Genomic DNA, 14,689 nt, shown 5'->3' with positions numbered 1-14,689 from the left:
AACTTTTTCAGGCTGAATTCCACCCACTATAATAAAATAGCTGAGATAATTAACTTATAAAGATAAAAGGTTTATTTTAGTTCATGGCTTTACAGGTTCCCACCCATGACTGGGTAGACCCATTGCTCTTCGGCCTCTGATAGGGTTGCTAGGTGGCAATGATGGCAAAACAAAATGTTCACCTCATGGCCAGGAAATGAGAGAGAGAGAGAGAGAGAGAGGTGTCAGGCTCCTCCCCACTGACCCAAGGACCTCCCACAAAGCCCCACCTCCTTAAGATTCCAACACCTCCCAATAGTGCCAAGCTGGGAACCAAGCCTTTGGGGCCACCTTTGCAAAAATGAGAGAAAAATGAAGGAAGAAACGTTTACTTAGTTCCAAGTATTTAGAATTAAATCTAACTTTTAAATATGGTAATCTATATGTCCCTCACATTGTTCTGAACTAGCATTCCTCAACTTAAATACATGGGAACATGAAGATTTGGCTTTCTGCCTCTCTGAAGGAGACCCATTAGTTTGTTGAGGTCCTGGGCTGCCCTCTACTGAATTTCATAAGCTATAAGACAATACTTAAGATTAAGAACAAACCACTTAGAGGCCCCCAGAAATGTTCATAGACCTCTCATGGAAACTCAATAGCTAGCTCATGACCTGCTTCCTCTGTATGGTTTCCCGTCACATTCACTCCTATTACCACTTCAGAAGTACACCCCATTGCCAATGCAGAGGTGTATTAGCATTATTGCCTGTAAACCTCCCCCAACCCTTTTTGTGGTACTGGGGATTGAATCCAGGGCCTTGTCATGCTAGGCAATTGCTGTACCACTGAGCTGCATCAACACTAACACATTTTTTTACTAATTGATTTTCTTACTTGTCGATGTTGAGGTTTATTAGCAATATTGTCAATGCCCAATTTTGTATTGATATATTTTTACTTATGTAGGTTCCCAATCAATTTTAAGCAAAGGTGTTTTATGGGAGAAAGGAGAGACCAAAACAGATCACTTGAGTTTTCTGCTTCCCCAGTATCTGCAGGAGTTCATATGCACATTAATACCTTATCACAACCCGGCATATTCCTGAAGCCCTTGGCATGGTGGCCGTAAGTGAATGTGGCAGTGCAGGAACTGTAGATATACCAGGTCTTGTTGACAACATAAAGTCCCCTCATTTCTAACTACTAGGACACTGTAGAAATATGCTGACATTATTCTAAGAAGAGCTAGGGCAGCCATCGGAGCGTTTTCTTTGGTCATTTCAATTTGCGGAGAATTAGAAGAGATGCCCTAACCTGTCTTCTCTTTTCTCCCCGCTGCCCTGCTGACCCCTCAGGCCTGGGACACCTCATCTCCTGCATCCTCATTAATGGTGCCCAGTACTTCAGGCGCATCAGTGAGTCTGGCATCAAGAAAATGTGCAGGAACATTTTTGTTCTTCAGCAGAATCTGACCAATATCACCATGTCTCGGGAGGCAGACCTGGACTTTGCAAGGTAGGAGGGAAGATGGGATGGGGTTCCATCTGGTGTATCAAAGCCAAGATTCACTACCTGTAAAGTAACTTTTTAAAATGGATTCTTAATACTTAAAATGCTTTTGTTAAAAAGACAAAAAAAAGAAAAAGACAGATGTGCTTAGCTGATCAAGAAGGCAATTCCACAAAATTCTGTTTAATATTTAACATCCCTTGGGCAAGTCGTTTTTCTTCTCTAGCCTCAGTTCTTGCTAGAAATCTTTAGCAACTTATTTTTTAAATAGAAGTAATACATGCTCATTGCATAAAATATATAAGCTAATATGCAAAGGATATCAATATTGCTTATGAACCACTGATCCAGGGACCACAACCCTTGGTGCACCCCCTCTTGGCTTTTGGTGCACATTTTTCACACACAGAAGTGCACATTATTTCTCATTTTACAAAATCAGAGCTATGTCAATGTAATTTTATTTTTTTTTTTTTAGATGTTGATAAACCTTTATTTTTTTTTTTTTTTTTTTTTATTGTAAACAAATGGGATACATGTTGTTTCTCTGTTTGTACATGGCGTAAAGGCATACCATTTGTGTAATCATAAATTTACATAGAGCAATGTTGTTTGATTCATTCTGTTATTTTTTTCCCTTCCCCCCACCCCTCCCACCCCTCTTTACCCTCTATACAGTAGTTCCTTCCTCTATACTTGCCCCCCTCCCTAACCCTAACTCTAACCCTTCCCTCCCCCCCATTATGTGTCAACCTCCACTTATTAGCGATATCATTCGTCCTTTGGCTTTTTGAGATTGGCTTATCTCACTTAGCATGATATTCTCCAATTTCATCCATTTGCCTGCAAATGTCATAATTTTATCATTCTTTATGGCTGAGTAATATTCCATAGTATATATATACCACAGTTTCTTTATCCACTCATCAATTGAAGGGCATCTAGGTTGGTTCCACAGTCTAGCTATTGTGAATTGAGCAGCTATGAACATTGATGTGGCTGTATTTCTGTAGTATGCAGATTTTAAGTCCTTTGGGTATAGGCCAAGGAGTGGGATAGCTGGGTCAAATGGTGGTTCCATTCCAAGTTTTCTAAGGAATCTCCACACTGCTTTCCATAGCGGCTGCACTAATTTGCAGCCCCACCAGCAGTGTATGAGTGTACCTTTCTCCCCACATCCTCGCCAACACCTGTTGTTGCTCGTATTCTTGATAATCGCCATTCTAATTGGGGTGAGATGGAACCTTAGGGTGGTTTTGATTTGCATTTCTCTTATTACTAGAGATGTTGAACATTTTTCCATATGTTTGTTGATTGCTTGTAGATCTTCTTCTGTGAAGTGTCTATTCATTTCCTTAGCCCATTTGTTGACTGGACTATTTGAATTCTTGGAGTAGAGTTTTTTGAGTTCTTTATAGATTCTGGAGATTAGTGCTCTATCTGAAGTATGATTGGCAAAGATATTCTCCCACTCTGTAGGCTCTTTCTTCGCATTGCTGATAGTTTCCTTTGCTGAGAGAAAGCTTTTTAGTTTGAATCTATCCCAGTGGTTGATTCTAGCTTTTATTTCTTGTGCTATGGGAGTCCTGTTAAGGAAGTCTGGTCCTAGACCAACAAGATGAAGATTTGGACCTACTTTTTCTTCTATAATCTGCAGGGTCTCTGGTCTGATTCCGAGGGCCTTAATCCATTTTGAGTTTAGTTTCGTGCATGGTGAGAGATATGGGTTTAGTTTCATTCTGTTGCATATGGATTTCCAATTCTCCCAGCACCATTTGTTGAAGAGGCTATCTTTTCTCCATTGCATATTTTTGGCCCCTTTGTCTAGTATGAGAAAATTGTATTTATTTGGGTTTGTGTCCGTGTCCTCTATTCTGTACCATTGATCTACCTTTCTATTTTGGTACCAATACCATGCCGTTTTTGTTACTATTGCTTTGTAGTAGAGTTGAAGATCTGGTATTGCAATACCCCCTGTTTCACTCTTCCTGCTAAGGATTGCTTTAGCTATTCTGGGTTTCTTATTCTTCCAGATGAATTTCATAATTGCCTGCTCTATTTCTGTAAGGTACGTCATTGGGATTTTAATTGGAATTGCATTGAATTTGTATAGCACTTTAGGTAGTATGGCCATTTTGACAATATTAATTCTTCCTATCCAAGAACATGGAAGATCTTTCCATCTTCTAAGGTGTTCTTTAATTTCTTTCTTTAGTGTTGTATAGTTCTCATTGTAGAGGTCTTTCACCTCTTTTGTGAGATTGATTCCCAAGTATTTTATTTTTTTCGAGGCTATTGTGAATGGGGTAGTTTTCCTAATTTCTCTTTCTGAAGATTCATCACTTATGTATAAAAATGCGTTGGATTTATGGGCATTGATCTTGTAACCTGCTACTTTACTGAAATCACTTATGAGTTCTAAGAGTTTTCTGGTGGAATTTCCAGGTTCCTCTAAATATATAATCATGTCATCAGCGAACAGGGATAGTTTGAGTTCTTCTTTTCCAATTCGTATCCCTTTAATTTCTTTGGTTTGTCTAATTGCTCTGGCCAGAGTCTCAAGAACGATGTTGAATAGAAGTGGTGAAAGAGGGCATCCCTGCCTTGTTCCAGTTTTTAGGGGGAATGCTTTCAGCTTTTCACCATTTAGAATGATATTAGCCATGGGCTTAGCATAAATGGCCTTTACAATATTAAGGAATGTTCCCACTATCCCTATTTGTTCTAGTGTTTTGAGCATGAAGGGGTGCTGTATTTTATCAAATGCTTTTTCTGCGTCTATTGAAATAATCATGTGATTCTTGACTTTAAGTCTATTAATATGGTGAATTACGTTTATTGATTTCCTGATGTTGAACCAACCTTGCATCCCTGGGATGAAACCCACTTGATCATGGTGCACTATCTTTTTAATATGTTTTTGTATGCGATTTGCTAAAATTTTGTTGAGAATTTTTGCGTCGATGTTCATTAAGGATATTGGTCTGAAATTTTCTTTCCTTGATGAGTCTCTGTCTGGTTTAGGTATCAGTGTGATATTGGCTTCATAGAATGAGTTTGGGAGGGTTCCCTCCTCTTCTATTTTATGGAATACTTTGAGAAGTATTGGAATGAGCTCTTCCTTAAAGGTTTTGTAGAACTCGGCTGAGAACCCATCTGGTCCCGGACTTTTCTTTGTTGGTAGGCTTTTGATGACTTCTTCTATTTCAGTACTTGAAATTGGTCTATTTAAATTGTTTATGTCCTCCTCATTCAGTTTAGGCAATTCATATGTCTCTAGAAACCTGTTGATGTCTTCGAAATTTTCTATTTTGTTGGAGTATAGATTTTCAAAATAGCTTCTAATTATGTTTTGTATTTCCATCCTGTCTGTAGTGATATTTCCTTGTTCATTCCGAATTTTAGTGATTTGGGTTTTCTCTCGTCTTCTCTTTGTTAGTGTGGCTAAAGGTTTATCAATTTTGTTTATTTTTTCGAAGAACCAACTATTTATTTTGTCAATTTTTTGTATTGTTTCTTTTGTTTCAATTTCATTGATTTCAGCTCTGAGTTTAACAATTTCCTGTCTTCTACTACTTTTGGTGCTGTTCTGTTCTTCTTTTTCTAAGGCTTTGAGCTGTAGTGTTAGGTTGTTTATTTGTTGAGTTTTACTTCTTTTATTAAATGCGCTCCATGAAATAAATTTCCCTCTAAGTACTGCTTTCATAGTGTCCCAGAGGTTTTGATATGATGTTTCTTTGTTCTCATTTACCTCTAAGAATTTTTTAATTTCCTTCTTAATATCTTCTGTTATCCATTCATCATATAATAGCATATTGTTTAACCTCCAGATGTTGGAATAGTTTCTGTGTTTTACTCTTTCATTTATTTCTAACTTCAATCCATTATGATCTGATAGAATACATGCTAGTGTCTCTATCTTCTTGTATTTGCTAACATTAGCTTTGTGGCATAATATATGGTCTATTTTAGAGAAGGATCCATGTGCTGCTGAGAAGAAAGTGTATTCACTCTTGGTTGGATGGAATATTCTATAAATGTCCGTTAAGTCTAAATTATTGATTGTGTTGTTGAGATCTATGGTTTCTTTGCTCAATTTTTGTCTGGAAGATCTGTCCAGTGGTGAGAGCGGCGTGTTAAAATCACCTAGTATTATTGTGTTGTGGTCTATTTGGTTTCTGAAATTGAGAAGGATTTGTTTGACATACATAGATGAGCCACTGTTTGGGGCATAGATGTTTATGATTGTTATATCTTGCTGATTTATGCTTCCCTTAAGCAGTATGAAATAACCTTCTTTATCCCTTCTGACTAACTTTGGCTTGAAGTCCACATTATCGGAAATGAGGATGGATACTCCAGCTTTTTTGCTGAGTCCATGTGCATGGTATGTTTTTCCCCATCCTTTCACCTTTAATCTATGGGTATCTTTTTCTAAGAGGTGAGTCTCTTGCAGGCAACATATTGTTGGATCTTTCTTTTTAATCCAGTCTGCCAGTCTATGTCTTTTGATTGATGAATTCAGGCCATTAACGTTCAGGGTTATTATAGAGAAATGATTTGGTTTCCCGGTCATTTGGTTCATTTTTAAAATTTTGTTTATTTATTTGTTTGACACAACTTGTTTCCTCCTTTATTTGACAATTCCTTTAGGATAATTCCTCCCTTTGCTGATTTGCTTCTTTGTTTTTCATCTCTTCCTCATGGAATATTTTGTTGAGAATGTTCTGTAATGCTGGCTTTCTTTTTGTAAATTCTTTTAGCTTTTGTTTATCATGGAAGGATTTTATTTCATCGTCAAATTTGAAGGTAAGTTTTGCTGGGTATAAGATTCTTGGTTGGCATCCATTTTCTTTCAGGGCTTGAAAAATGTTGTTCCAGGACCTTCTAGCTTTTAGGGTCTGGATTGAAAAATCTGCTGATATGCGTATTGGTTTCCCCCTGAATGTAATTTGGTTCTTTTCTCTCACAGCCTTTAAAATTCTGTCTTTATTTTGTATGTTAGGTATTTTCATTATAATGTGCCTTGGTGTGGGTCTGTTGTAATTTTGTGTATTTGGAGTCCTGTAAGCCTCTTGAACTTGATTTTCCATTTCATTCTTCAGATTTGGGAAATTTTCTGATATTATTTCATTGAATAGGTTGTTCATTCCTTTGGCTTGTTTCTCTAGGCCTTCCTCAATCCCAATAATTCTTAAATTTGGCCTTTTCATGATATCCCATAGTTCTTGTAGATTCTGTTCATGATTTCTTACCATCTTCTCTGTTTGTTCAGCTTTGTTTTCAAGGTTAAATATTTTGTCTTCAATGTCTGAGGTTCTGTCTTCCAGGTGTTCTATCCTATTGGATATGCTTTCTATGGAGTTCTTAATTTGGTTTATTGTTTCCTTCATGTCAAGGATTTCTGTTTGGTTTTTTTTCAATATCTCTAACTCTTTATTGAAATGATCTTTTGCTTCCTGTATTTGCTCTTTTAACTGTCGATTGGTGCGATCAATCAATGCTTGCATTTGCTCTTTCATCTCATCATTCAATGCTTGCATTTGCTCTTTCATCTCCTCGTTTGCTTCTCTGATCATTTTAATTATGTACATTCTGAACTCCTTTTCTGTCATTTCTTCTGCCATGCTGTCATTGGGTTTTATTGATGTAACATCTAGATTTGTTTGCAGCATTTTCTTTCCTTGTTTTCTCATATTGTTCAGATATCAGTGGACCGCTGAGATATTGCAGATTTCCTCTGTTGATTTACAATGACCCTGAAGATTTCTATATATATCCCCTCTTAGCCTTCAGTAGGCTGAAGTCTTGGAGGAGGTTGATAATGCGGTGCTCCACAAGGAAGCTGCCTCTCTAGGAGTGGTGGCCTTCAGGTGGGGTATATTCCCTGCTAGTGGGCAGAGGTGCCTCCACTTGTTGACCAATGGTCATCCAAAGGGGACCTAGGCTGTGGGCTGAGGCAAGGCCTGTTTGGGCCTGAGCCTCTGGTTTTACCGTCCTTGTGGGAAACCTCACCCAGCAGGGAAGACTCACCCGGTGGAGAGGTCTCGCTGGTCAGTTTCCTCCTAGAGGTTCCCCTCAATTTACATCTACTGCCTGGGCTGGGCTGCCTTCCTCTGCAAAGTTTCCAGGGGCCCGGCCCTACCTCCTGGGCCTGGGAGCCTCACCCTTCGCAGATGAATCTCCTTAGGCTGCCCCTCCTCAGAGAATTTGCCCATAGGCCTGGAACCTTCGCTCCGCCCTAAGCCTGTCTCTGTGCGGCTCTTCCACCCAGAAGCCTCCTAGATCCTGGGACCCTGTTCTGCACCTAATCGCCTGGCTGCGTGGCCCCTCCTCTGAGCAGCCACCTGTGGCCCCGAACAATCGCTCTGAGTCCCAGAGACCCGCCACAGGCCTCTTCCTCCAGACAGCTGCCCAGTATGCCGGTGCGGTCACTAGGAGTCCAAGAAACTCACTTCGTGCCTCCTCCTCCCACCAACCACCCGTAGCCCGGGGCAATCAATCACTCCGAGTCGAAGTGACCCTGCCCGTTCCTCCTCCTTCTCCAGATAACCCCCCGGGTGTTCAGGAGCAGTCCCTCTGAGTGGCTCTGAATCCACGTGACCCGCTGCACGGGTCCTCTGGGCCACCGCCCGGAGCTCTGGTGTGGTCCCTCAAGACCAAGCGTCCCACCACGCTTCTCCTCCAGGCAGCCCCCCTGTGTTCAGGAGCTGTCACTTTAAGACCAAATAACTCACCACTCGCCTTCTCCTCTGAGCAGCCGCCTGGAGCGCTAATGCAGTCACTGCGAGTCCAAAGGACCCGCCGCGCTCCTTCTCCTCCTTCTCCTACTCCTCCGGGCAGGCCCCGGGGTTCAGAAGTGGTCAGGGTCCAAACAGCTCGCCACGCAGCCCCTTCTCTGGCAACCGCCTGTAGTTCCCGTATAGTCGCCCGAATCCAAGCGGCTGCTCCTCTTCCTCCTCGTCCTCAGGGCAGGCCCCGGGGTTCAGAAGCGTCGTTCTGATTCCAAACAGCTCGCCGCGCGGCTTCTCCTCTGGCAACCGCCTGCAGCTCTGGCGCAGTCTCTCCGAATCCAAGTGGCCACGCTCCTCTCCTCCTCCTCAGGGCAGGCCCTGGTGTCCTGAGTCCACACAGTTCTCCCCGCCTCTCCTCCCCCGGGCAGCCGCCGGAGCCCCAGTGGCTGCTCCGAGTCCCAGCGCTGTGCCGACCGGCCTCCTCTATGGCGCTCCAGCGGGGGGAGGGGCGTCTCGCCGGCAGTTCTACTTCACAAAGTTTCCTGCGTTCCGGGACCCCCGTCCCATCCGGGATGCCCCCCCAGGGGGTGAGAGTCACCCGGCTACTTTGAGTTGGTCCCAAGCGTCTCAATATTTCCTCTCTTGAATCCTGAGTTCTGGAGCAACACGTAATGCAGCCACCCTCTAGGCCGCCATCTTGAAAACCCTCAATGTAATTTTATATTAATTTAATTGCACTTTTCCATTCAACAATATTCTTTGAAACTATAATCTTTCCAATGTTCATTAATACTTCTTGAAAATGTTACTTGTAATGCCTAAACAAATATTCCATGGTATAAAGAAATCATAATTTATTTTTTAATCAGTGTTCAATTAATTGGTCATTTGACTTTTTTCCCTTCTTTCTCTCATAGTAAATAACAACTGTTGAATGTTATTTTTTTTAATTTTTACAGACTGCATTTTGATTCATTGTATACAAATGGGGTACAACTTTTCATTTCTATTGTTGTGCATGAGGTAGATTCACACCATTCATGTAATCATACATGTATATAGGGTAATGATGTCTGTCTCATTCCACCATTTTTCATACCCCCTCCCTCTCATTTCCCTCTATGTAATCTAAAGTTCCTCCATTCTTCTCTCACTCCCACCCCCTGACTCCCCCATTATATATCATCATCCACTTATCAGGGAAAACATTCAGCCTTTGGGTTTTGGGGATTGACTTATTTCTGTTAGCATGATATTCTCCAATTCCATCCGTTTACCTGCAAATGCCATAATTTTATTCTTCTTTATGGTTGAATAATATTCCTTTGTGTATATATAGCACAGTTTCTTTATCTGTTCATCTGTTGAAGGGCATCTTGGTTGGTTCCACAGTCTAGCTATTGTGAATTGAGCTGCTATAAACATTGATGTGGCTGTGTTACTGTAGTATGCTAATTTTAAGTCCTTTGGGTATAAACTGAGGAGTGGAATAACTGGTCAAAAGGTGGGTCCATTCCAGGTTTTCTGAGGAATGTCCATACTGCTTTCCAGAGTGAATGCACCAATTTACAACTCCACCAGCAATGTATAAGTGTGCCTTTTTCCCCTCATCCACACCAACACTGGTTATTGCTTGTGTTCTTGATAATAGCCATTCTAATTGGAGTAATATGAAATCTTAGAGTTGTTTTAATTTGCATTTCTCTAATTACTAGAATGTTGAACACTTTCTCATATATTTGTTGGTTTTTTTTGTTTGTTTGTTTGTTTGTTTGTTTTGTGGTTCGGGGGATTGAACCCAGGGCCTTGTGTATGTGAGGCAAGCACTCTACCAACTGAGCTGTATCCCCAGCCTCATATATGTGTTAATCGCCTATTTATCTTCTTCTGTAAAGAGTCTGTCCAGTTCCTTGGTCCATTTATTGATTGGGTTCTTTGAATTTTTAGTGTAAAGTTTTATAAGTTCTTTATAAATTTTGGAGATTAGTGCTCTATCGGAAGTGCATGTGGAAAAGATTTTCTCCCACTCTGTAAGCTTTCTTTTTACATTATTGCTTTGCTGAGAAAAAGCTTTTTCATTTGAATCCATCCCATTTTTTGATTCTTGCTTTGATTTCTTGTGCTTTGGGAGTCTTGTTAAGGAAGTCTGGTCCTAAGCCAACATGATGAAGATTCAGGCCTCCTTTTTCTTCTACTTGGTGCAGGGTCTCTGGTCTAATTCCTACGTCCTTGATCCATTTTGAGTTGAGTTTTGTGCAGGGTGAGAGATAGGGGTTTAATTTCATTCTGGTGCATATGGTTTTCCAGTTTTCCCAGCACCATTTGTTGAAGAGGCTATCTTTTCTCCATTGCACATTTTTGGCACCTTTGTCTAGTATAAGAAAATTGTATTTATTTGGGTTTGTGTCTGTGTCCTCTATTCTGTACCATTGATCTACCTGTCTATTTTGGTAGCAATACCATGCCGTTTTTGTTACTATTGCTTTGTAATAGAGCTGAAGATCTGGTATTGCAATACCCCCTGCTTTGCTCTTTCTACTGAGGATTGCTTTAGCTATTCTGGATTTTTTATTCTTCCAGATGAATTTCATAATTTCTTGCTCTATTTCTGTAAGGTACATCATTGGGATATTAATTGGAATTGCATTGAATCTGTATAGCACTTTTGGTAATATGGCCATTTTGACAATATTAATTCTGCCTATCCAAGAACATGAATGAACATAAATGCAAAAATCCTTAAGAAAATTCTGACAGATTGCATGCAAAAGCGTATTAAAAAGATACTACACCATGATCGATTAGGGTTCATCCCAGGAATGCAAGGTTGGTTCAACATCCAGAAATCAATAAGCGTAATTTATCACATCAATAGACTTAAAGTTAAGAATCATGATTACTTCAGTAGATGACTGAGAAAACATTTGATAAAATACAGCACCTTTTCATGCTCAAAACACTAGAAAAAGTAGGGATAGTAGGAACTTACCTCAACATTATAAAGGCTATCTATGCTAAGCCCACAGCCAACATCATTCTAAATGGAGAAAAATTGAAATCATTCCCTCTGGAACAAGGCAAAAATGCCCTCTTTCACCATTTCTATTCAACATCGTCCTTGAAACACTATCCAGAACAATCAGACAGATCAAAAAAAATTAAAGGGATACAAATAGGAAAAGAAGAACTCAAGCTGTCACTGTTTGTCAATGACATGATTCTGTACTTAGAGGATCCAAAAACTCCACCAGAAAACTTCTAATATATGAATTCAGCAAAGTATCAGGATATAAAATCAATACACATAAATCTAATGCATTTCTATTCATAAGTAATGAATCCTCTGAAAGAGAAATTAGGAAAACCACTCCATTCATAGTAGCCTCAAAAAATAAAATACTTGGGAATTAATCTAACAAAAGAGGTAAAAAACCTCTACAGTGAAAACTACAGAACACTAAAGAAAGAAATTAATGAAAACCTTAGAAGATGGAAAGATCTACCATGTACTTGGATAGGCAGAATTAATATTGTCAAAATGGCCATACTACCAAAGGCACTATACAGATGCAGTGCAATTCCAATTAAAATCCCAGTGACATTCCTCATAGAAATAGAGAAAGCAATCATGAAATTCATCTGGAAGAATAGGAGACCTCAAATAGCCAAAGCAATCCTGAGCAGGAAGAGTGAAGCAGGAGGTATCACAATATTGAATGTATTCTTACATGAACCTATTTCATTACCTCTTCTGTCTTGGTGTACCTGAAACTCATCTCCTCTTGTTCACCAGAAAAATAAAGTTATTCACCATTGGCCTTTCACTTCCGGTTTGCTGGTCTCAATTTTTGATGTTTTTCTTATAAGATACTTTTTAAAACTTGGGAGTTCATTTTCTTTTCATTTGGTTCTAACACTGTATTTTTAAATAATCAAACCTTTGGTCCTGTAATGGAAGTGTAAGCAGTGTTGAAGAGGATGGATGATAATTTTGGTCCCCCCACGTTCTGTTGCTATTTATACCTAGGTGGATCATCCATCAACTCCTTCGTTTTCTAAAAGCTGTTATGGTTAGAAGTCATTTATTTTTAATAGTCCAACATGTTCCTGACTATTACTTCTGTTTCTTTTCATTTGATTTTTTTTGATTCCTTGAAAAGTTCGGGATAAATTGAAACAATTCTTGAGTTATTTAAGGGGATCATAAAACGTTATGTTATTTGACAATGATGAAGACATATTTTCTAGGGTCTTCGTTTTGAAAATGAACCACACATGTCCATTTTTAGCCTTTCTTCCCTTATTACTCCATTTATTTCATTTATTGCATTGCTATTCCATTCTTGTGCTTCTCGGTCCTCTTCCTTCCCTGTGTTTTTCCTCCTATTTGCGGGAAAGTGTGTGTGTGTGTGTGTGTGTGTGTGTGTGTGTGTGTGTGTGTGTGTGTTTATTAAATTCCCTGTTTTAGGTAAATTTGGTGGAAAGCCTTCCTTGCTCAGATTAGGGAAACCAGGTGTGACTGAATGCTGCATTTATTTGGTCGCTCTTATGGGAAATGATCTCATTATTGAATTAGTCTATTCATAATAACATTGACAAGGGGAAGTTAAGAACACGGAGGCCTGAGGGATACAGAGAACCATTACTAATTCTCTGAGGAATATAATTCCTAAATTCAATCATCCTTTTTAAATGATTTTTTTTTATTTAGCCGAAATAAGTAAATTAACACAGTTCTTGGCAGACAGTATGGGGCCCAAACACGGCTGAAAAAACTGGCGTCTGAATCATGTAGTGCTGACTGGGCAGTAGTAAGGTTGGCATTAGTGGGCCGTGTTCCCACCAAGTGTCTGTTCAGGACATAATCGGAGGGCACCCAACTCATGTCTTTCGCAGTTGGATTTGTGAATTATGTCCAAGGACGTAGGTGAAAGATGAAGTGACCACCTGGGAGAGGTGCTTCTACTCTTACTCCTTATTCTTAACTGGATTTTGAAAGGAAGTAGGCCAGCGTGAACACAGCACGTGGGAGGATTACGTCCTTCCAGTCCTGCTTCAGGAGACCTCTCCTTACCAGGCGGTAAGCTCCAAGAGGCCAAAACTATTTCTTCAGTGCCTGAATCAGAGTAAGTGATCACTGTGTGTCTCGATTGAATGACTGGGTAGCACCTGGAGGTATGTTTTGGCGTTGATGAAGGGCTTAGATAATGACAGCTTAGTTTATCTTTAATGCCATGAAGGTTTTAACCAGCTGACATGGTCAGTTTCCTTATAAGCTAATAAAAAACAAAGCATCCCCCTTACGCTTCTTTCTTTTAGAGCAGAAAGCATTACAAAAAGTAATAATGTAATAATTCATAGTCTCTTTCTCTCATTTTCTCTTACTCTCATACAGACACACTTTATAGCCTTATTTTTTTTTCCCCTCTTGCTTTTGGTAGGGACAGGTTTTGTGAAATGGGCCCCATCAATTCACCAAATTTGAAGCTATGTAAAATAAATATAACAGCAGTACCAAAATAGCCAGAAATAATAGACTGCAGCAGTGTGCCTCAGCATTCCTTAAGCAATGTCTAATCAAGCATGGACGGCATCTGTATTTCCAGCAAATCTCTACAGGAATGTTATCTTCTAACACAATAATTAATCACTGGTTGCCATGTGTCAGAAAACTTATTTAACAAGAAGTTGCACAGTACTTATAGCTTTTTATTTCCATAGCCTTTCTGGCCAATGGGAGATACAACACCTTTCTGTACTCAAGAATTGTGGGATCTGGGGCTGGAGCTGGGGGTGCAGCTCAGTGATAGAGCACTTACCTAGCATGCTCAAGACCCTGGCTCAATCCTCAGCCCTGAAGAAGAAGAAGAGGAGGAGGAGGAGGAAAAGGAGGAGGGGGGGAGGAGGGGGAGAGGGGGAGGGAAATGAGGGTCCTAGAGTGATTCCATTTGTGTTGATTCTTCTGATTGTGGCATTGTTGTCTCTCTTTCGTGCATAACTGTATCCTAATAGGAGGATCAGTCTTTGGTGAGGAAAGGATCAAGACAGTCTGGAACATTACCAGAATTGCTGAACTTCAATCCTTTCTGGCAGTGATTGCTTAAGCGCTGCTATATTTTTGACCTGTATGACTCTGTAGTTAATTTTCGTATTCACAAAGATCCTTTATCCAGGAAGATCACTGTAAATTAACTAGAAAGAGAAAGGGCTTTATATGTAATCATGCCTTTTCAGTTCTTTCCATCACAGATTTTTTTTTTTTTTTTTTTTTTTTTGTGCTGGGGATTGAATCCAAGGGCACTTAACCACCATCCCCAGCCTGTTTTTGTATTTTATCTAGAGGCAGGGTCTCACTAAGTTCCTTAGGGCCTTGCTAAGTTGCTGAGGCTGACTTTGAACTTGTGATCCTCTTGCTTCAGCCTCCTAAGCCACACAGGCATATGCCACCGTGCCTGGCCAGATCA

General features: G+C 40.0%; 1 protein-coding gene across 1 annotated transcript in view; it reads left to right on the top strand.

The window, feature by feature from the left end:
• The window catches only part of EXOC4 (exocyst complex component 4), a 795,814-nt gene that overhangs the window by 729,275 nt on the left and 51,850 nt on the right, over positions 1–14,689 (top strand). The window contains exon 17 of the mRNA XM_079150158.1: positions 1,338–1,497. Within this exon, the coding sequence (XP_079006284.1) occupies positions 1,338–1,497 (160 nt within the window). The remainder of the gene's footprint in view (positions 1–1,337; positions 1,498–14,689) is intronic.

The sequence above is a fragment of the Sciurus vulgaris genome, assembly GCF_902686455.1.
Source record: "Sciurus vulgaris genome assembly, chromosome: 8".
NCBI lineage: Eukaryota > Metazoa > Chordata > Mammalia > Rodentia > Sciuridae > Sciurus > Sciurus vulgaris.
The sequence above is the reverse complement of the archived record's forward strand: the minus strand, read 5'-3'. Positions and strand labels throughout refer to the sequence as shown.